The 22,753-nt window shown below is 39.5% G+C and overlaps 1 protein-coding gene across 24 annotated transcripts in view; it reads right to left on the minus strand.

Annotated features, from left to right (window-relative positions):
• Window positions 1-563: 563 nt before the first annotated feature.
• Window positions 564-22,753, minus strand: part of TRIP12 (thyroid hormone receptor interactor 12) — a 152,837-nt gene continuing 130,647 nt past the window's right edge. For 23 of the 24 annotated variants that reach the window (XM_017947046.1, XM_021924071.2, XM_021924068.2 and 20 more), the window contains 12 exons: window positions 21,920-22,071; window positions 21,097-21,239; window positions 19,633-19,789; window positions 17,898-17,996; window positions 12,614-12,728; window positions 12,171-12,325; window positions 11,049-11,213; window positions 7,864-8,028; window positions 4,897-5,010; window positions 2,574-2,668; window positions 1,962-2,065; window positions 564-1,101 (listed from right to left, as the gene is read on the minus strand). In XM_017947046.1, the coding sequence (XP_017802535.1) occupies window positions 905-1,101; window positions 1,962-2,065; window positions 2,574-2,668; window positions 4,897-5,010; window positions 7,864-8,028; window positions 11,049-11,213; window positions 12,171-12,325; window positions 12,614-12,728; window positions 17,898-17,996; window positions 19,633-19,789; window positions 21,097-21,239; window positions 21,920-22,071 (1,661 nt within the window). In that variant the 3' untranslated portion in view covers window positions 564-904. The remainder of the gene's footprint in view (window positions 1,102-1,961; window positions 2,066-2,573; window positions 2,669-4,896; window positions 5,011-7,863; window positions 8,029-11,048; window positions 11,214-12,170; window positions 12,326-12,613; window positions 12,729-17,897; window positions 17,997-19,632; window positions 19,790-21,096; window positions 21,240-21,919; window positions 22,072-22,753) is intronic. The other variant, XM_021924066.2, reaches the window with a different exon arrangement.

Genomic DNA, 22,753 nt, shown 5'->3' on the forward strand with positions numbered 1-22,753 from the left:
AAATTTTACATTAATTTAAAATGCTCTGGCCACAGAATAATAAATACCGGCCAGCCCAAGCTGTAGACTTCTTCACCTTCATAAAAGAAATGAGCTCTCCCTGTCTCACTCCAGAGGCCGTTGCTGCTGGAATTGCCACGGAAACAGTCCTAGTGTGTCACCTGGCAAAAAGCCAGTAATACCCTAAACTATATTCAAACTAAACTATAAGAAAAGTCTACCTAGTTACAAAAGCTGAATTATATTCAATATATTTCCATCCAACGAATTTTAAATTAGATCTGAACTGGACAGAACATGGGACAATGAACCCGTGGGTCGCGAGCCCATGGGTAATGAAAATTGGAGAACTGTGAGTTGTATACAAAAACAACTGTGAGCTGCACAGACAATAATGAATCAGGGAGAGAAAATGAGAGGAAAGTGAAAAGCACATAGAGCTAGTCTACTAAACTATATTTGTCAAATACATGTGAGCTTAAATTTCTGTACTTATGTACAAGAGTTGTCTTTGGAGGAAACAGAACTGCAGACTTGGCTAGATGGATACACACAGCCCAGAATTAAACTGCACAGCGACATTTATTGTTCCAGCCTGGAAAAACATCCCTTTTTTAAATTTCACACAGCAAAGCATGTTAAAAACTTCACTCATCAAATAAATGATAATTTAAACAAGAACTTGCTAAAGAAACCTCATCACAACAACGTTTTAGGGCCTGATCACTTTAAGTCCATGGGGCCATTAATGAATATCAACCAAATGTCTCTTTATAATCTGCAAGCCGTTTTTCCTACAACAAGAAGGCGTAACATGTTTCCTTGACTCAGGTGATACATTAGAAAAGAAATCATGATTTGTTTCTTTTGCTGTAACAGGCAGACACTGCATTTCTTGTTGTGATCAGGAAAGATGGAACGACTGCTGCCCTTCTCTTGCTGCTATCAACAGTTTTTCACGCATTATCTCAATGCTTGAATAGTCCGGCAACTTCAGATAGTTCACACAAGTCATTACAGAGGGCAAGAAGTCATCTGGGTTTTCTGTTGATTCAAATGTCTTTCGGACAATTGTCAAAGGTGGATTCAAACTCCGGAATCCTGATTAAGAGAAAAAGAAAGACAAGGAACTTAAGTTTTTAAAAAACGTCAACTATCAGAAAACATTCCACCGCTCTGCTGTACAATATTATACACAAGGCATTCTTTCTTGCTTGGCAATTACACATTCAATATACAGTAAGTGCAAGGAACCTGCTTTATCATTTAAAAAATCGCTATGTAACATGGAGGCAACAGTTCTTTATGCCTTCTGATTTTTAAAATGGAATACCCACAGTGGTTCATGGCTGTAATCTCAGCACTCTGGGAGGCCGAGCTGAGTCAATCGCTTGAGAGTTTCAGACCAGCCTGGGCAACATGGAGAAACCCTATCTCAACAAAAACACAAAAATTAGCCAGGCATGGTGCTGTGTTGTGCCTGTAGTCCCAGCTAGACAGGAGGCTGAGGCAGGAGGATCTCGCTTGAGCCCAGGAGGCAGAGGTTGCAGTGAGCCAAGATCATGCCACTGCACTCCAGCCTGGGCGACAGAGTGAGATCCTGTCTCAAAAAACAAAACAAATCAAAAACAATAGAATACCAATTTAACTTATATTAGGATTCAATCTGAAAAACCAGATTTTAGAATCCATTCTCATCTAAGTCAACTAAGAGTTTAGAATGTGCAAATGGCCTGGAATTTTATCTAACCAGCATCACACATGTATTAGTAATCCCACTTCAATTTAAGACAAACCCCACGAATTTCCCTGCTAGTGGTCTCAACGTACTCTAATGATATTGGAATAACTAAGAGGCACTGCAAGTGAGATAAAGAATCTCTTGCTGATGGTCCTGAAGTTTCACACTCACAAACCCACCCATAGGTAGAATAAATGCTAAACATCAACATCGTACCCACCTCCAACAGGCAATCTTGGGCTACCAGTCACAAACTGGAGAAATAACCTCTGCTGCTCATTATCAAAACTACTGAGAATCTCAAACAAAAACTTCACAGCCCGACTATAACAGAAATAAATATACCACAATTATTTCATCAGGTTAGAGTTTTAATCACATTGCATTGCATCACATGACGTCAAAATCAGATAGATTAGCACTTTTAAATTACACATGTATTTCCATTACAATGTACTCAATCAAATTTGTTTCTGTGATGACTAGAATTCAAATGGAATGATTACAGTTGTAATAAGTAAGACCTGATCTGGTACTGTACAGATATTTCTGCTTCCCTATGTGTAATAATGGGGAACAGGATTAAATCTGTCTTCCCTAACCCCTAGTATTTTCACAGAAATACTTGAGAAAGAAACCCTTGGGTCTTAATTTCCTATCTTGAGAGAAGTAAGGCCAAAACAGAAGCAAGCATCCATTAATACGCAGACACATTTTAAAATGAACCACTCCAATTTTTGTTGTTTACACGTGTGCATGTGTGCATACACACACACCCCCCTCTCCACATTCTTCAGAATGAATAGAAAACCCGGCAGAGCCCAGTACTTACCTGTCATGAGTGTAACCGTGATCAGGCCTGCAGCATTCCATCAGTGTCTTTGCATCCCAAGTGTCTGCTTTACTGCCACAAAGGAGCTGATCCAGCTGTGAGTTCAAATAAGGGTAAACAGAATTAGGAAAGAAACATTTGCTTACCTGAGTGAAAATAAAGGTCTATGTGTACCACACAAGAGTATCAGTCTCAGTACTAAAACTTTCTGCTTGGGACCTCTTTCTAAAAAAAAATTTAGAGATTCCACTTCCTTTTTAGCTGTACACTATTAAGCACCCTGCCCATCTGTAGGGACTTGGTTCTGGAGAAACCCTTCCTCTCAAACCAAAAACACCTGATGACCCTTGATTTCAGTTTTCCTTTCGTCTCATTATTTTAGGTGCTTTAAATGGATAATCTGCTTCTAATCAGGGAGATTTTATAAATCCTGGCTTTCAGAAACACAAAAGTATACAGTAACAGATGCCAAGGGAGAGAACATTGAGCTGGAGAAAGAAGTGGGATAAGCAAGCTGAACTAGGACACAGCAAATGGGTAGGTCTTTACACTTCGTAGAGAGGCATGTCTACGCCATATGGTTGGTTGTATGGGGACCAACCTAGATATTATAGAGTGCATATTAGAAAGCAATATATGCTTTCATGTCCTTAGAAAATCTAACATTGGTTTCAAATTAAAACCATGCCTTTCCTCTGGTTAACTGCTGATTTGTAGAAGACTGCATACTTCGAGAAAATCCAATTTGAGGCCAATGAAATTTAATATCTATTATATACTGCTCACTGTTTGCTCCTATGTTTAAAGACAAAGCCTTGCTCTGTTGCCCAGGCTGGAGTATAGTGGCCTAATCACAGCTCACTACCGTCATGATCTCCTGGGCTCAAGTGATCCTCCAACCTCAGCCTTCCAAGTAGCTGAGACTACAGGTGCATACCACCATGCCCGGCTAATAATTTTTATTTTTATTTTAGACGAGGTCTCACTATGTTGCCCAGGCTAATCTTAAATTTCTGAGCTCAAGTGATCTTCCCACCTCCATCTCCCAATTGTGCCCAGCCTATTTAATTTCCATTACTCTGACAGGGGTTACTCCAATTTTACAGATAAACAGTCCTATCAGATACAGTAACTTGGATAAGGTTATACAGCAAGTGGTGAGGACCACGACTCTATTCCAGGTGACAAGCAGTGCCTACAAGTATCAGGCACACTACATGCTTAAAAAAAGTAGTAAATCAAAGTAGACACAAATATAACTGAGATTAAGATATTAAGTTAATCAAAAATTTACAGATTCAGTCAGTAGTGGACGTATACTCTAAAACTAGTATTCAAACAGTAAATAAAAAGATTTCAAAACGGAGGGAAACTGGACACATTCTAGAGCCTTTCTGTATCTCACGACCAGTGAGCACTTCTTTTGAGATTTGGCACTTCAGATAAAGATGGTAATATGGTTTGGCTGTGCCCATACCCCAAATCTCATCTTGAATGGTAACTCCCACAATTCCCACCTGCTGTGGGAATGACCCAGTGGGAGGTAACTGAATCATGGGGGGCGGGTCTTTCCCAGGCTATTCTCATAATAGTGAATATGTCTCATGAGATCTGATGGTTTTAAAAGGGAGTTTCCCCACACAAGCACTTGTCCTGTCTGCTGCCACGTAAGATGTGCCTTTCACCTTCCACCACGATTGTGAGGCCTCCCCAGCCACGTGGAACTCTAAGTCTAATAAATTTCTTTCTTTTGTAAATTGCCCAATCTCGGGTACGTCTTCATCAGCAGCATGAAAACCGACTAATACAGATGGCTAGAGAAAACCAAGCACATAAATCCATTTCTTCCATTCTCAGAAGTATTCTCTGTATTTGGCAATTAGATAATTTGTAATAGTTTCTTAAAACTTCAAGGACTAACTTTGTGAAACAATGTCTCATCGAATCGAAGTTTCATTAAGGAATAAAGTAAAGGCCCCTCCATGTCTCTTGGCTTCCACAGCAGTACAGAAACATGCAGAACATGCCACACACCACACAAGTCCCCATTCTCCACTGAATGGCACTGAGGGTCTAGGCTGACAAAGATGCTATGCTTACTCCGTCACGCGTGGAACCCGCTCCTCCAATCTAAGAGAGGACACCTACTTAACATTCTTACTTGCTCAGGAATTCTTTCTTTCCTTGTCTTTCCCAAACCATCACATGCTATCAAACACCCATTTTGTTGTTTTTGTGCAACAATACGGTCTTTGACTAGGCAGCACAGAAACATTCCACTAAAATTATAGGTATGACCATTTTTTAGACATAAGCTACTCACTTCCTCCGGGTAGAAGTACTGAAGATGACTGAGTGGGAAGACTGATTCAAATCCATCTCTGAACGAATCAAATTGCCTAGCAACGCCTTCATTTAGTGCCCAGAATATAACCAGCTGCAAAAAGAAAGTTTTCAAAGAACTGTGACAAAATTTCAAATCTCTTTATTATTTAATATGTGGCAAAGTACAGTGAAACACCCTTCTGGATCACTTAATAAAGAATAAACAAGTTATTAAGTCTTTAAAATATCTGCTAGAAAACTACATGAGTAAAACCTCAGGTTGACATCTAATGTGGGGCTCTTACCAATAACAAAACGTAAAAAAATGCCATGTGCATTTATATTTAGTATGTTTAAAAAATCTACTTATGTTAAACCCATGCCATAGAGTTATATTACCTCACTAGATGGGAATCAAATGAGAACTTCCCAAGAGGATAAAATGAATTAAAGGTAATGTTTGAAGAATCACAATTACCCACTATGAAGGGTTTTTAATTTTTAATGTAAAATGTTTAGTTGTAAATCCTGGGAAGTTCTTAGACCCAACCTGTCTGCAGTGTGTGCTTCCTATTAGAAGTAGGCAAAGCCTGGAAATGAAGTCACACACAATTGGAGGGTAAGAAAAAGCAACTCTTACTGGTCCAACAATCTAAATGTTAACTCATTATTTGCTAGGAAGATGGAAGAATAGCTTTCACAAAGTCAGAAGAAACACGATGAGAAGACAGTCCCACTGACTATTAAAAAGGAATTACTTATGAATCACACAACTGTTAAGTAACAGGGGATTTTGGTTGTTATTATTATTTCTTTTGAGACAGAGTCTCGCTTTGTCGCCCAGGCTGGAGTGCAGTGGCATGATCTCAGCTCACTGCAACCTCCGCCTCCCAGGTTCAAGCAATTCTCCTGCCTCAGCCTCCCGAGTAGATGGGACTACAGGTGTGCACCACCATGCCTGGCTAATTTTTGTATTTTTAGTAGAGACGGGGTTTCACCATGTTTGTCAGGCTGGTCTTGAACTCCTGACCTCGTGATCCACCCGCCTCAGCCTCCCAAAGTGCTGAGATTACAGGCATGAGCCACTGCGCCCGGCCGGTTATTATTTAACCTATAATCTCTCTCTCTCTTTTAAAGCTGATGAAGAAACTGGAGATGAAGTTTTTCAGAGGCTCCATCTAAAGTCCCACAGCAAGTTAGTGGAAAGGTCAGTTCAAGGGGTAGGTGGCCATTCTGACCTAAATCCAATGCCCTTTCCACCCAATGTCAGGAATAAACCAAAACAAATTTGTCAAACATTGGTAATAAGGATCTATATATAGTTGTAATTTAAAATACAATTTGTGTTCAATATAAAATTACTTTTCCTGAATTTAGCAAATATAGTCAAGCATCACAAATTAATATATACATGCTTTTTTTTTTTTTTTTTGAGACGAAGTCTCACTCTGTTGCCCAAACTGGAGTGTAGTGGCGCAAGAGTGGCTCACTGGAACCTCCACCTCCTGGGTTCAAGCGATTCTCCTGCCTCCGCCGCCTCAGTAGCTGGGACTACAGGTGTGCACCACCACACCTGGCTAATTTTTGTATTTTTAGTAGAGATGGGGTTTCACTATGTTGGCCAGGCTGGTCTTGAACTCCTGACCTCGTGATCTGCCCACCTAGGCCGCCCAAAGTGCTGGGATTACAGGCATGAGCCACTGTGTCCAGCCATATATATATATTTAGTGCGTTTTAAAAATCTATTTATGTGAAACCTATGCCATAGAGTTATATATTGCCTCACTAGATGGGAATCAAATGAGCATTTCCAAAGAGGATAAAATATTATTGAGAATTAAAGGTAATGTTTGAAGAATCACAATTAGCCACTATTAAGGGTTTTTAACTTTTTTTTTTCTTTTTTTGAGATGGAGTCTTGCTCTGTCGCCCAGGTTGGAGTGCAGTGGTGTGATCTTCACTCACTGCAAGCTCCGCCTCCTGGGTTCATGCCATTCTCCTGCCTCAGCCTCCCAAGTAGCTGGGACTACAGGCGCCTGCCACCACACCCGGCTCATTTTTTGTATTTTTAGTAGAGATGGGGTTTCACTGTGTTAGCCAGGATGGTCTTGATCTCCTGACCTCGTAATCCGCCCACCTCGGCCTTCCAAAGTGCTGGGATTACAGGCATGAGCCACTGCGCCCGGCCAGGTTTTTAATTTTTAATGTAAAATGTTCTAAATCCTGTGAAGTTCTTAGAACCCAACCTGTCTACATATATATATATGTATTTTTAAGAGAAAGGGTCTCGCTCTGTCGCCTAGGCTGGAGTGCAGTGGTGCAACCTTGACTCACTGTAACTTTGAACTCCAGGGCTCAAGCGCCCTCCCACCTCAGCCTCCCAAGTGGCTGGGACTACAGGCTCGTGTCACCACACCCAGCTAATTTTTGCATTTTTTGGTAGAGATGAGGCCCCCACTTTGTTGCCCAGGCTGGTCTTGAACTTCTGGCCTCTAGTAATCCTCCTCCTGCCTCTGCCTCCCAAAGTGCTGGATTACAGGTGTGAGCCATTGCACCTCGCCCATAAGTCAGTAATTTGAAAGGTGTCACCAAACATAAAAGTGTGCACTGCACATGCCTGGAGTAAACTCTGTCAAGGTAGCTGCCTTGATGGAAATGCAAAAACGCAATTTAGTAAGAACACAAATGATCTCTCTTTTCACTAATTTTTTAAACTAGGAAAATGTGGTGTAATTAGATAGCATTCAAGCATGAGGAGAAATAATTCAAGGTTATGTAAGACAAGAAATATCTGATATGTGCACTTAAGAGCAAAGAGCTCTTGAGTCAAGCAGCCTTCATGCACTGGTCCTGGGGATGCGGAAGGTCTCAAGCCATAGCGTGTGCAGCCAGAAGCAAGGTACAATCAGGCAAAGTCCTCTGTCTTCACAACTGGCCTACCCCCCAAAGACGCACAATTACATACTCTTAGATACTCCTCTAAATTGTGGATAGTGACTGGTATATCCTTCCCTCCTTTCTTCAGTTCGATATTGGGAAACCCTGGCAGAGTGAAATCCAGTCCTAGATCTTCAACTGAGCAGCCATTCATAGTCAGGGTTTCTAATGCATACTGTAGACTCTCTTTGGTCTAAAAAACACAAATGGGGGAGAAATGGTATCAAGCAAAATTAACTCACAGTTTTTTGTTTAAAAAAATAAAAGATATCCTAATAAAGCTGATGGTTTCCTTTAACTCTTAGCTTCTTTATTTTTTTCCTGGTCATAATCTACATATGAACGAGTCACTGAGATCACAAAGGAAGTAAGTATAAGAAAAGAGGGCTGAAGTCCTTCTTCATTATGGGATGCTGCTGCTCAATTTAAGCATATGCAAATCAGATTTCACAGTAAGTGAATAGGTTGCATATTAGTTAATTTTAAGAATGTGGACCCTAGAACTAGACAAACTTTTCATTAATTCTAGGCTAATCTTGAATCCAATACTGTATAAGTATACAGCAAATACTGATAATACAGTTGGGAAATTGTAAATATAAAAAACGTACTATCTAGTGATAGTGATTAACTTTCTCCCCCTGCAAAGCTCAAGTCTACAGAATGAAGCCTGCAGAGGCTTCATTCAACTACTTCAGGTCTCTGATGCATAACAAGTTTGTATCCATGCAGCAACACTGTGATTAAAAAAAAAAAAAAAAAAGTTCCAAGAAATCCCTAAGAAAAAGGCAAGCAATACTTTATAAGACAAATGTTAAAAAATCTTTATTACTCACTTTTTAAAAATGTGTAAGATTATAAAAGGCCTAGGTAAATTTTTTTTAAACTTAAGGATCAAAAACCAACATACCAAAATGTAAATTCCATCTAAAAATGAAGACATCAAGTTAGGAGAAAGAAGACAAATGGCTTTCCAAACTGGAAATGCCTCCGTGTACGAAATTCCTATAGGCTAACAATTAAGGTACAGAAAATTAAGTCATTTAAACTAGAAATGGTTAGAATGTTCTGATTAATTAATTAGTCATTTTTTAAAGAGCAAACTAAATGCTGTTTAGGATTCTAAATAATTCAGAATACCAAGGAGGCAGCAGATTATTGAAAGTAAATGGTCACAAAATTATGTCCATTTTTGCTTCTCTGCAAAAACCCACTTTTAAGCCTCTCTCCATTTTAGGTGCCATTTTAAGTCCTCCAAAGGGAGGCATTTTATTTTACATTTGAGGTATTCTTCAGCAGAAAGATAAAAAAAAAAAAAACAAAAAAAGTTCTCCATTTTCATGTTCCCCCACTGGTAAGTTCTCAAAACTATCCTCATACTCCCTGTCACAGATTAAGGTGATTACTATTACACTATTGGAAAGTCTTCTCTCATAGCTACCAAGGAAATTGGTAAATTTATTTGTAAAGATGTGCATTACAAGGTGTTGTTATTAGACAGGAATCTAGAATTTACAATGTCCTAGAGATGTTTAAAGGGAATTTACATTAGTTTCTCTAGATTTTACATAGTCAGTCGAGAAACTAATGTAAATTCCCTTTAAATATCTCTAGGACATTATAAATTCTAGCACATTTTCCGTATCTCTAGAGACTTTAAGCTACCAAGTAGAATCCGAGCCAGGACAACTTGCCCCATCTCTATACTTTATTAAAGAAACAGGATGTGGTTTTTCAGAATGTCACCATTTCTCATGCTCTTGTTCACAGCGGGTTATGATGTCAATTTCTGGAGTGTGGATTCTGTGCCATTCATTTTCTATTTTTAAACTGACAACATCAGGAATAATAAAGGATAGAACAAATCTCAAAAACAAACAAACAAACAAACAAAAACTACTGACAAGACAACTGTGGCGGCGTACTGCATTTGAGACAAGCATATATAATAGAGCTTGCATGGTGTGGAAGCATGCAGACAGCCTGGGTTTGAGCTCCTGCTCTGTGTTCTCTAGGTGTGTCAGTGACCTTAGGCAGGTTGCTCAACCTGTCTGCCCTGGTTTGCTCACCAGTAAAATAGAGATAACAATACCCCAATCTCACATGGTAGTTGCTGGGATTAAATAAATTAACATATATATGGTACCTAAAACAGAGTCTCCTGTTTTACTTGCTTTTTTGTTCTTCCTTTTTTTGTTTTGCCATTATTTACCTAAGAGATAATCCTAAACAACATTGTAATAGTTTAAAACTTACCAAGTTGTTAAGTGAAAACCAAAATGGTTCTAAAAATTCTAAAATGACAAATTTTGTACAGAAAAGTGGACTTAGCCTCTTTGAATACCAATTTCTCTTAATAGACTTACTTTTCGAAACAGCACCACATAATTACAAATTAATACGGGGGATAAAGTGAATCTCCTTACAAACCTTCTAATGAAAAGGCACTCTAAAATCTTATCCCTCTATTGTAAGATCCTCTCCACCTCATCAGGAGAGGTGACACTCTCCCTCACTACAGAATCTCAATGTGCTATTCTTACTTATTTATAAAATGAGGGTTGATTTAATATTGGTCCAAGTTACCAGTTCAAACAGAAGCTTTCTGGGTCTGTGCCACAAAAAAAAAATAGAACCTTGTTTTCTTCTAATACCAGATACAGAACCATTATTAATCTCAGATTAAGTAATTTATCTATTGTTAATTATATACATTAAAATTACACAGTAATGATACGAAATTCAAGGTTATCTATGAGATGTCACAGAGAAACCTCAACATGTATTACCAAGGAATAGTTGTTGGCACTCACAGTGACCTTTAAAAAATATCTTCCTGAGATCTCTTGAAACAACACTGTTCCTAAATTAAGGTACCTTTCTTGAAAATAAATCTGTTCTGAGAATAGTTTTACTGATTCAAATGCTTACTAAAAGATGATATAATATCTGCCCAGATACATCAGAGTTCTTATTTATGGTCTGATTTAGAATTGTATTTTATTTGCTAATCAAGATGTTTATAACCTGCTCTGAGTATAGGTCATGTGACCCACTGTGAAATCGTATGTCTTAGTTAGTATAATAAAAGAATTAAAATCTCCTAAAATAAAACATTACCATAACAACTGAGACAAATACAAACCATTTAACAAAAGCCTCATTTTTCTAAAATAAAGACCTGATCCACTCGACTGTTTCTTCTAAGCCTACCTGGGATTTATCTTGTTCAAGTCTTTTCTTTTGTCTGACAATGTCTTCTAGGTGATAAACTGATCTGGCTACAACTGGGTCGATGTCAAACAAATCGTGTGATGTCAGTGAAGTTTCCTGCCGTAGCATCCATTTATAAAAGGGTAAGCCAAGGGGAAGGTCCACCTGAAACGGAACATGCATAATATTTTCACTGTCACACTAAGCTTCCAGCATTACCTCCATCTAAGGCACTTCAGGAGATCATTTAAATATTAATAGGTCAAGTAATCCCCAAGAAAGAAAATTCTGTAGTTAGGAACTATTTCTCCCACTACACAAAACTGATTCTCTTGATTTGGGGCTCTAAACGCAACTCCACTGTAGTCTGTATTATTGAATATCCCAAAGCAAAAAATGTTAAGGGAAAAAACTTACTATATTTAAAATAGCAAACTAAATGGAACTTCTAAACTAACTGATAAACTGCCCACTCTTCAGTTAAAGTGAAATTGTAAACTTGTCAATTTGGCCACAGGTGAAAATGTCTTATTAAACATACTGATAAAGTGCCTCCGGAAACGGGAGAAGAGCATGGTGGCTCGTGCCTGTACCTCCCCAGTGCTGTGGGAGGCCAATGTGAGGGGATTGCTTGAGGCCAGAAATTCAAGAGAAAAAGAAATGAAGAAACGTCCAGAAACATTCCAACCTCTATGAATGCTGATCACTTGGGTTATTTTCACAACAGCACTCTAATGTAAATTTAATGAAGTTTAGTTACATGCACAAACTTTCCTACCGAATTGAAAAGGTAATGTCAGACTCTAAAAAATAAATAATTAATACCACCTTAACTTGCCTGATTATCTGAATCCTTGCTACCCAAGGAGTGGTCCACAACCTGGCAATTGGGCGTGCCCTGGGAGCTGATAGGAAAACTTAGAATCTTGGACAGTAGGACAGTCTTACCCCTGCCCAACTGAATCAGAACTGGCATTTTTAACAAAATCCCCAAGTAATTCATATGTGTATTAAAGTTTGAGAAGCACTGCTCTGAAGTATAGCAGTAACTACAGGGGACTGAGGTACTTGCACAGAACATTCTACACCAAACCTGCAAAAAGCAAACCATCCTAAACTTACCAATCTGAAATCCATGATAGCCTTGGCCATTAATTTTCCTAAGAAGCGAAACTTCATCTTAACCTTTGCAATATGAGCTGGCTTTGCTGTCCTACCAAAGGGAAGCGCAAACAGGCCCTGGAGGTTTTGAATATACTTGGTCCCTTCTTGGCTTCCTGAAAAACAAGCAATTCACCAAACTTTAGATGATGTTTCCAAAAACAAAACAAAACCTGGTAACTAAGAACATTTAAGAAATTAAGTATTCTCAAAATGGGAGTGCAGATCACTGAATGAAGTCCTCTAGAACTGGACAGGCCTTCCCTACTTGATAAATGAGAAAACAGAGGCTATAAAGAAGCAAGCACAGTTGTCCATTAGAAATTAAATATATTTAATAAACCATCAGAGTCCATTACCTGATCTGAGAAACACAAACCAACTAACTTACAGATAGGCATTACCTTTTGGATTGCTAAGAGTTACTTCTTCACCTCTCCAAAGACCCAAGTCAGCTCTCTGTAGTTCCTGAGATACAAGCGCATAAAACTCCAGTGTAGGCCCAAGACCTGTACCAACCTACAGAGGAACACAAGTAGAACGATTTCAAATTTTAGAAATTGTGCTTTTTTACTGCCAACCTCTTGGATATGTGGACACTAACAGCAACTTGTTTACCAGGATGCATTAGAGATTATTTTCCAAAAATGTCCTGACCGGATTTATTCTTTCAGTCCTGGTCACCTGGACAAAAACTAGCAACTCTTCATTACTTCCTACCCGCTAAGGCCCCAACATGTCAGTTGAACGATTTCAGGTTGTACTCACAGAAGTGCCACTGTGGCTACATATCTTTCCTTCAGGAACAATATGGCATTGTCTGCGTATGGATGTCTTTCCCCTTTTTCTCTTTAGTGAACTGTTACCCCAAACCAGCTCAAATGTCACCCTCTCAAGGGAAAGGCTCCCCTCAACATCTGCTCCCAACAGTTAGTTTGCTCCTTTTTTCTTGGGGCTTATTTTACAGCTACTTAAATACTTACTACATTACTTTACCAAAATGTCAGTATATGCTTGCATATTTTGCAGGATGATAACTGTTTTGGTCACCCTGTATCTCTGATAGTACCTGACACACAGTAGCCATTTAATAGAGATGTGTCAAATAAAATACAAATAATGAAAGGTCTGATTCCACACCAGCACAGACAGGACTGATGGCGTCATACAGGACACCAATGTTTCTCAACTCCCAGGGTGCACTGGAATCCCCAGAGCTTTAGCCACATGCACATATAGGGGTGCCACGTCCTGAGGATTCTGATCTGGCATGTTCAGTTTAGAGCCTGGGCACTGGTATTATTAAACAAGCTCCGAAGGCGACTGTGCAGCCTAAAGTTAAACTACTCCTCCATGAGACACCTGATGTGGACATGCCTGAAGCAGTGTTCATAGCTTGCTCATTCCTTCCTGTTCTGTCAAGGTCCTACCAGATCAGACCATAAACAAAGATATGCAGGTAGTAACAAGTTCCTATCATAGGTTATACACTAAATCTAACTATAACCCTGTCAGGAAGGCAACATTTATAGATTACTCGTAAACAAAGGGTACTATTTTAGCATTATTATGGTTACTCTTAAAAATTACTCACACTAGTTTAAAAGTTTAGAGGTAGTCCACTAAACATTTAACTTTTTCAAAACAGAGATCTGCTTGGGCCTAGTGGTGCTTTCCTGATTAACCCCTAATCCTAATAGAATTCCGTACCAGTAAATGGTATCACCATTAACCCCAAAATGAATACTCCAACCAAATCCTTAGAGCTGTCCTTGGCCATTCTCTAAACCCGCACAATCCAATCCATCAGTAAATACAATTTAAGCGCTGCCTTCAAAATGCATTCTAAACTAATTACCAACTTTACCCAGCTGCTATCCTCTGTCATCTGGTCTACTGCTAAAGTCTCCTAGATGGTCTCTGCACTAACATTCCCGACATCTTATGTCCCATGCTCATAGGAGCAAGCGTAATCCTTACAAACCACAAGTTCGCGGCATTCCTTTGCTGCTTTCCAAAGATTTTTCATCTCATTCAAAGCAGAGCTACAGTTCTTACCATGGCCTACATGACCCCTTTGCACATCCCACTCAGTCTCTTTGACTCCTCCTACTCTGCCCTTGCTCACTATGCTCGAGCCACACTCATCCTCCAACAGGCTAGGAACACTGCTTCTCTGTTCTTGTGCTAGAGATACTTTTCCCCCAGACCGCAATGACTTGCCTCCACTCAAATGTCCTCGGACCACGCTACGCGTCCCCATAATGCTTCATCCTCTTATTTTATTTTTCTTCCACACGGCCTAACATATATGTGTACATGAATGTGTGTGGATGTATTGGCCTCCCCAAACAAAAAGATAAGCTCCATCATGGGGTGGGAGTACTTTGTATATTCTGTTCTACACTGAATCCCAGGCACTGGAGGACTGAGGAACAAAAGAGAAGCAAAGAAAAACCTGCAGTAACACATGGTATCCACCAGATGGTGCTAGTTAATGCTCCTTTCGGCACACTATTATCCCAGGTTTAACAGAAGTCACAGATCAAATTAGTCTATTTCCTTCATCCAATGCTGTTGTTTCTAAAAGGATTCTTAAAATATTAAATCACTAACAGCACTTCCTCTGTGAGCCTCTGCAGAAGGGGGAAGGCCCAGGTCATGTTTGCTTTGCTGATACAACCTAGGGGTGGCCAGCCTTCCCACAGAGCAACCTGATCTCTTCAGGGATTATCATTCTACCCAGCTACACCACTAAAAGGGCAGGTACTCGGTTGAGCTTCATTTTTCTTTTAAAGGAAAGGAAAGCATAAAACCCTAGAAACAGAAAAACAAAAGTTTGACAACTTGTACTTAAAAAGGAATCTTTTTCTCTCAAAACTAACACATACTGCCACTTACTATATGACAACGTTCTGAGTGCTTCACACATTTCAGGTCATTTTATCATTCTAACAACATGAGGAGGCAGGTGCATTAATTATGTAAAGGGCTAAGAGGACACTGATGAGTTTATGTTAACTTGCCCAAAATCACACAGCCAGTAAGTGGGCAGGCCAGGCTCCACGTTCCCTGTTCCTGATCTTTCACCTTCCCAAAAGGAGACTGGGTCACTGGGTCATTTGTAACCCCAGTCCTTGGGGTTTGGGTGGCTTTGTGAGCCCAAAGACTGGTATAATCCTTCCCTGGCTTACCAATCATCCCAATTCAAATAGGAGCCCACACTGTGACCTGGGATTTTCATTGGGATTCTTCTAGAGCTAGTTAGAAATTCTTCCTCAAGGCTACTAGCTGACATGTACAGCTGAATTTGAATCATAACCGGAAGCCCTATGCATTTCACAAAGTCAGTGCTTGTGAGGTAGGGGTGGAGGTACTTCCCCATTTCCTAATGAAGCAGCTCCTGGAATCTTTTCTGAGGTCAACAGGCAAGACCTATGAAGGAAGGGCATAAAATCTTGACTTCACATCAGCAATCCAATCCTGCTCCTTAGAACAGTCTGTGTGAAGCCATTCTGAGCTTGTTAGGTTTCATGCAAGATGCAATTTTAACAGAACCGTGAGGGATGAGAGAGGAAAGATATTTCCTGGCAAGAGAAAACTATGCTGGAGTAAGAAAGTAGAATGTATGTTTAAAGAGAATAAAAACACACCAAATGGTTACAGCAAAGGTCCTGTAGTCTTATGAGTAATAAATTTGGATGCATCAACATAGAAGAACCGCATCCTCTGAGCAACAGCCATGATCAAGCTACTAGATTCAAAAAGTTCGTATCTCTTATGCCAGCAGTCCAGGGCCTCCACTCCATCTGGCCACCTCCTTTTTATCCCCCTTCTCCCAGCACTTCCACAGCAGTACTAACTTCTGCCACTCACCACCAAGCCTGACCCTTTGCTCAGGCCCCATCTCCTACTAGAAAATGGTCTCTCAATCTTCCTACTCGCCTACACTAAGGTCTAACTCAAGGCATCTTGAGGACAGCACTCCTTGTCTGAATGCGTCATTCACTTGGCACCTGTACCACTACCTTGCCACACTCTTTGGTACCTTTGTCCTGTGTCTCCCTAACTACACTGTCATCTTTTCAGTGCAGAGACTCTGCCCTAACCTGGAACCCTAGCATGCAGTATACTTTCTAGTACACAACAACTTATAATTTTAACTTTGGTGACTGAATACTCTTAGCTTTCCAGAAGTCATCAAGAAGGAGAAAATGCTTAATAAAATGAATGAAAAATCAAAGTCATGATTAAAATTACTTAAATAGGCACAGTTAGTATCTCATACACTAAACTGCTAAATCTATGATACTTACCATGAGCCAGTTCATGTACATGAACTCAGTCACAGCTTCGAGGTTATACTATTATTACCTACATTTTACAGATAAGAAAGCTGAGGGGCAGAGTGGTTGGCTATTGTAAGTAAATATTTGGTATAATGAAAGATCTAGAAATTTTAAGTCCGTAAGAGGTTCAGGGAAGCCCCAAAACTCTAAGTTTTGTCTTTAAAAAAAAAATTAGGTGAAAGAAAAGGGGGAAGTATCCCAAGAGACTTAAATATACAGAAAATCATTACTTGAATCTTTTGGTATGCAAATGTTCATAGCAATGTTAGTCAAAATAGTCAAAAACTGGAAACAACCAAAAAGTGAATCAACTGGTGATTGGTAAACATATTTTGGTGTACCCACATAATGGAATACTCAATATATAGTTCATATAATAGAACTATTCCATAATAGGAAACAAATTGACACATGCAACATGGATGAATCTCAAAAGCATTACGCTAAGTGAAAGAAAAATGACAAATGACTACATACTGCATGATTCCATTTATGATATTATAAAAAAGATAAAATTACAGGGACAGAAAATACGTCAATGGTTATCAGGGGCTGAGGATTGGTTAGGGGACAGAACGACTGATTTTGCATGAAATAGGGGCACTTTTTGTGGTGATCGGAGTATTCTTTATCTTGATGTGAAAGTGTATCTGTCAACCCTTAAAACTACATTTCTGAAGTGTGCAGTTATTATTTATATCTCAGTAAACCTGATTTTTTCAAAAAGGCAATTCAAACATTTTGAAAGTTATCAACTGTTTAAAATATCCTTTCAGTTTATCAACTGAAAGACTAACAACACAAATGTGTTCTTACGCCAGGAAAAAAACTGCCTTTTAGTATGTAGTTGAACCTTTGAAAAATGGGGAACAGGCCAGGCTCGGTGGCTCAAGCCTGTAATCTCAGCACTTTGGGAGGCCGAGACGGGCGGATCACGAGGTCAGGAGATCGAGACCATCCTGGCTAACCCGGTGAAACCCCGTCTCTACTAAAAATACAAAAAACTAGCCGGGCGAGGCGGCGGGCGCCTGTAGTCCCAGCTACTCGGGAGGCTGAGGCAGGAGAATGGCGTGAACCCAGGAGGTGGAGCTTGCAGTGAGCTGAGATCCGGCCACTGCACTCCAGCCTGGGCGACAGAGCGAGACTCCGTCTCAAAAAAAAAAAAAAAAAAAAAAAAAAAAAAGAAAAGAAAAATGGGGAACTTAGAACAAATCATTCAAGAGAAAAGAGAGCAAACTCCCAACTGTCTTTCAGAATTTCATAGTACCAAGAAACTCAAATAACATTTAATCAAGAACACAAGTCAAACTAAATAACCATCACCAGACTCCAAGCTCACCTCATTTTCATACTGGATTTCTAACATGGCCCGTGAGCTGCCGAGGTCCTGCATCACAGACTCCGCCTGTTTCAGCAGCTCCTCTCTGTTCACAGTACGCTACGAAGAAAGTACAACTGTCAGGAAATTATGCTCTACCGATATTACACTTTAATAAACAGGTGGCATTTCTTGAAATGCAAAAGAACAAAATCAACTCAATTGTTAACACTTATTCCTTAAACAGGTAACTCAGAAAAGGTTAAGAGGTAGCAGTATTGTTACCAACATCAACAGCATCTTGGCATACATTAAGGAAACCAGATGCAAGAGTAATTACTAATTTATCTTGTGGCCATGGCAAGTTCAGAAAATTCAAGTTGGGGAAGAAAAAAATCATCTTTGCCAAGTATCAATGCAATTTTCAGGGCTGCAGTTTCATGAAATCTCCCTGGGTACATTTATATTTAGATAGAGAAATAGATATGGAGGTGACAGGTCAAACAGGTGAGCTGGAAACCTATTGGCTCTGATCTGCCAAGATCCTACAAGCACTACTACAAACACCTGCAAATGAGATTTTAAAAGGTCCTGCTAGATTTCTAATTTATGCCAATATCAGTGCTTATGGAATCCTAATGAGGATATGAATAGGATGACTTTTTCTTTTGTTTTAGACGGAGTCTCGCTCTGTTGCCAGGCTGGAATGCAGTGGCATGATCTCAGCTCACTGCAACCTCCAACTCCCTGGTTTAAGTGATTCTCTTGCCTCAACCTCCCAAGTAGCTGGGATTACAGGCATGCGCCACCACGCCAATTTTTTTTTTTTTCTTTTCATTTTTAGTAGAGACGGGGTTTCACCATGTTGGCCAGGATGGTCTTGATTACCTGACTTCATGATCCGCCCCGCCCGCCTCAGCCTCCCAAAGTGCTGGGATGACAGGTATGAGCCACCACGCTGGGCCCAAGAAGATTTTTTTAACTACAATGTTTGCTTTATGTTTTGTTTTGCTTTTCAGTATACACTTCACTCCCTGCCACCCATCTAACTCCTTTATTTTATTACTAATGTCTCTTATGAGACTTTTGGAGATAAAGCCTTTAGGAAAAGAAACTTAAATCCCTAGCAAAAAAAACAAACAGGTAAATGAACAGAAAAGACCTAAGTAAAAACAGTGCTGGTGAGAACTGTAGAATCGGTCTCCACTGGAAATGGCTCAGGGCACTGTGGTTCAGAGCCACAAATGTGGAGCCAAGATGAGAAACACAGATTAAGTTAGCAACACTGGGGCTAACCGGTAGAAGAGACTCAAAATATATTAAGGATTTTGTTTCAGGCTCTTCTAGTTGGAGTGACTTGTTAAGGGAATGAAATGGATCCAATTAATTCCAACCATTACATAAGGGATCAATTTTTAAAGGCAGGAGATAGTTTGAACTCCTAATTTAGAATGAAAAAGTTTCAGTGAGAGAAGACAAGATTCTTTCTTGGTCTAAGAGTTACGACAACTAAAAGAGCAAAGAGAATTGTAGAAATTATTTCAGAAACTGGCGGGTGGGGAGGAGAGAAACTCTTAACGAAGGATAAGGAAGAATCACAGATAGCCCAGTTCCAAGAGACTGAAAGGAAAATAGGGCTAGCTGACTAGGACCAAGGCCTCCACGACCAACATGCATATTTAGATACACTACATTTCTAGTTTTCCCATTATTTTGAAAAGCTCAGATTATTTAAAGATTTCGGGGAGAAACTTACTTTTTTTCTATCCAATCTAGGTGCAACTCTGCTATCTTGAGAATCAGACTGGTTGATTTCTGGGTTGGTATCAAGTAATCTTTGCATTGCTCGGTCCCGATCAAATGCAGTTACATAAAAAAGCATTTGCCGGGTATCAAAAGGAAAGAAAAATGGGCTGTAAAAAGATGCAATGTAAGTTTATTATCTGGATGAGAATTAGAAACTACTAAAAAAAAAAAAAAAATCCAAACTTATATTAGAAACAACTTTTGATATGATATAGAATAAAAATTGTAAATAAAATCAGTAAAAATTGTTTAGGTCAATTTGTTTATTGATTTTGAGATGGAGTCTTGCTCCCGTCGCCCAGGCTGGAGTGCAGTGGTGTGATCTAGGCTCACTGCAACCTCTGCCTCCCAGGCTCACACAATTCTCCTGCCTCAGCCCCCCAAGTAGCTGGGAGTACGGGCTCCTGACACCACAACCAGCTAATTTTTGTATTTTTTTTTTTGAGACGGAGTCTCGCTCTGTCACCCAGGCTGGAGTGCAGTGGCCAGATCTCAGCTCACTACAAGCTCCGCCTCCCGGGTTTACGCCATTCTCCTGCCTCAGCCTCCCGAGTAGCTGGGACTACAGGCGCCCGCCACCTCGCCCGGCTAGTTTTTTGTATTTTTTAGTAGAGACGGGGTTTCACCGTGTTAGTCAGGCTGGTCTTGAACTCCTGACCTCAGGTGATCCACTTGTCTCGGCCTCCCAAAGTGCTGGGATTATAGATGTGAGCCACTGCGTCCAGCCAGGTCAATTAATTTTAAAGAATTTTCATACTTCTTATATGAAATTTCTAAGTGATCAATAGTGCATTAAGTAGCCTTTCAATGCAGAATCTGATATTTAATTTTTCAAATCCTACACTTAAGTCGATAGATCTTTAATCTACCTGAAGGAAGTATAACATGACTAATGAAAGCTCATTTTTAAAATATGACCACCACCTTCATGAGGCACTTGAATCATCCTGAAACCAGCCCTATCTCCCAGTCCATGTCTGTGGAAAAATTGTCTTCCATGAAACTGGTCCCTGGTGCCAAAAAGAGTTGGGGACTGCCGATTTAAATGTATATGGCCAGTGGCTTACATTTACCACTGCAGTTCTAGAGTCCCTGACCCAAGCAGGCTCAGAGAATCAAGCAACTACACCTTTGGAATCCAATTTTATGAGAACAGATAATTTTGACTATCTTCAGCCAAACTGCTATGTGTACTTTCCTATTTCACACATAGACACATACTACCAAGAAGATCCAGCCCCCAAACTTGCCTAGTCTGTTTACATGCTAAAGCCACACAATTAAGCAAGTTGTGATCAACGGTATTAATAAACATTTGACTAGGTCCAGTAAAGACAATGTTTCTGTAACAAAATACATCAAGACCAACCCAGTAACATTTCCAAGGCCACCATTACAGAAGTGATTGTCTTACCAGGTTTTTCCTAGCTCAGTAAGCCATGTTGGGATGTTTCCTGTCATGATTACTAAAGGATCTTGAAGTTGCCTATTTGCTTTTGCTGTTAACTTACTGTTAATAAATTCACTAGTTGGAATAATTTCCTTGCACATTGCATTCTGTAAAATGTTTTAAAAAAAAAAAAAAGTCTACATGTAGTAAAACATTAGGATTATATTCACAATCTCTTCCATTATCCCCAAATCCATGCAAAGTACCCTGAATTCAGTGCTGGTTGCCGACATACAACACACAGCCTCTCATTACTGTGTCCCACCTAAAACAACAATTCCCACAATACACTGTTAAGCCCTCACATGTACCCCTTGCCACTGCTGGGCACTGCCCCCAGCCACTGCTGCTGGCTCAATCATTCAGTGATGTTGCAGCTAATGTTTCATGCAGGGCCAATTCCTTTACTCTTCTCTATGCTATATAAATATCAACGGCAGCATGCAACTGTTACCCAACTTTTACTTGATATATAAACTTCTCGTTACATGTACCTAAAGAATTTTAACTATAATAAATCCATGTTCAAGTTTCATATTGTAGCTTAATTTCATAAATTTATTGCTAGAGAAAATTTTACAAATCTGCCAAGAGAATTAATCTAAGCCTTTAGTCTTAGACTAGACCGGGAGAAAAAGTGGGGGAGAAGTTTCCACTGATGCGTACATTATACTTTACTGGGCTAGGATCCCTGTATTTAGCTGAATCACTATTTCCATTTCTAGTGCAATAGGAAATTTATCAATCACAGACCATGAAAACTTCTTAAGTAGGCAACGTTACTCACATCATACAAGTAATACCAGTATCGACTGATAGCATGTAAAACTCTTAAAAGAAGGATCACATCTAATGACGGGTCTTCAAATGTTATATTTTCAGGTGGTGTGGGAATGAGGTAAACTTCTAAAGGATTTGATACTGATGGGCACACTCCATCTAAAGGACAAAAGATCAAAGTAAGTTTTGATCAAAGTCAGAAAGGCGAAGCCAGTGCAGCCAAGGTCCTATCATCGCTAAAAGAGTAACGGAAGTTGTTATAGTCAACGCTTGGAATCCTATTAGTAGGGTATTGATAAGTTTGACAGTCTTCCCATTTTATCTTACATATAAAATGCCTTGGCTTATAAAAATTTCACTTTCCCCTCCCAAACCCAAATAAACATTATAATGAAGGAAAGCTGGCTCCTCTACATTTCTCCTTTATACCAGAAACAACACTAAACGGTAAAATGGCTGGAGGAACAGAAACAAACTGTTTAAAGTTAAGTTCACTGTTAGAGAAATTTCCCGGATATTTCATATCCAGTTTGTAACGAGATGAATACCTCAAAATTAAAAATCTGGTAAAAGAGACTTGGTTATTTAATGCAAGGCTTAGGACTGAACAGATTGAGGGTTTTCAAGTAGGGTCTGCAAATCCTTTGTTACTAGGCTGCATTAAGTAAAGGCACCAGAAAAATAAATCTGAGGGACTCAAAACAGTTGCCGTTTACTTATAGCAAGCAAAATAATAAAAAATCATACCACCATCATTTCGTAAAAGAAAATGGCATTTTTTAACACCAAAAACATAACAATCTCAAAATCAAGAGCCAATTTTATATTGAACAAACTTAGT

The sequence above is a fragment of the Papio anubis genome, chromosome 10, assembly GCF_008728515.1.
Source record: "Papio anubis isolate 15944 chromosome 10, Panubis1.0, whole genome shotgun sequence".
NCBI classification, from domain to species: domain Eukaryota; kingdom Metazoa; phylum Chordata; class Mammalia; order Primates; family Cercopithecidae; genus Papio; species Papio anubis.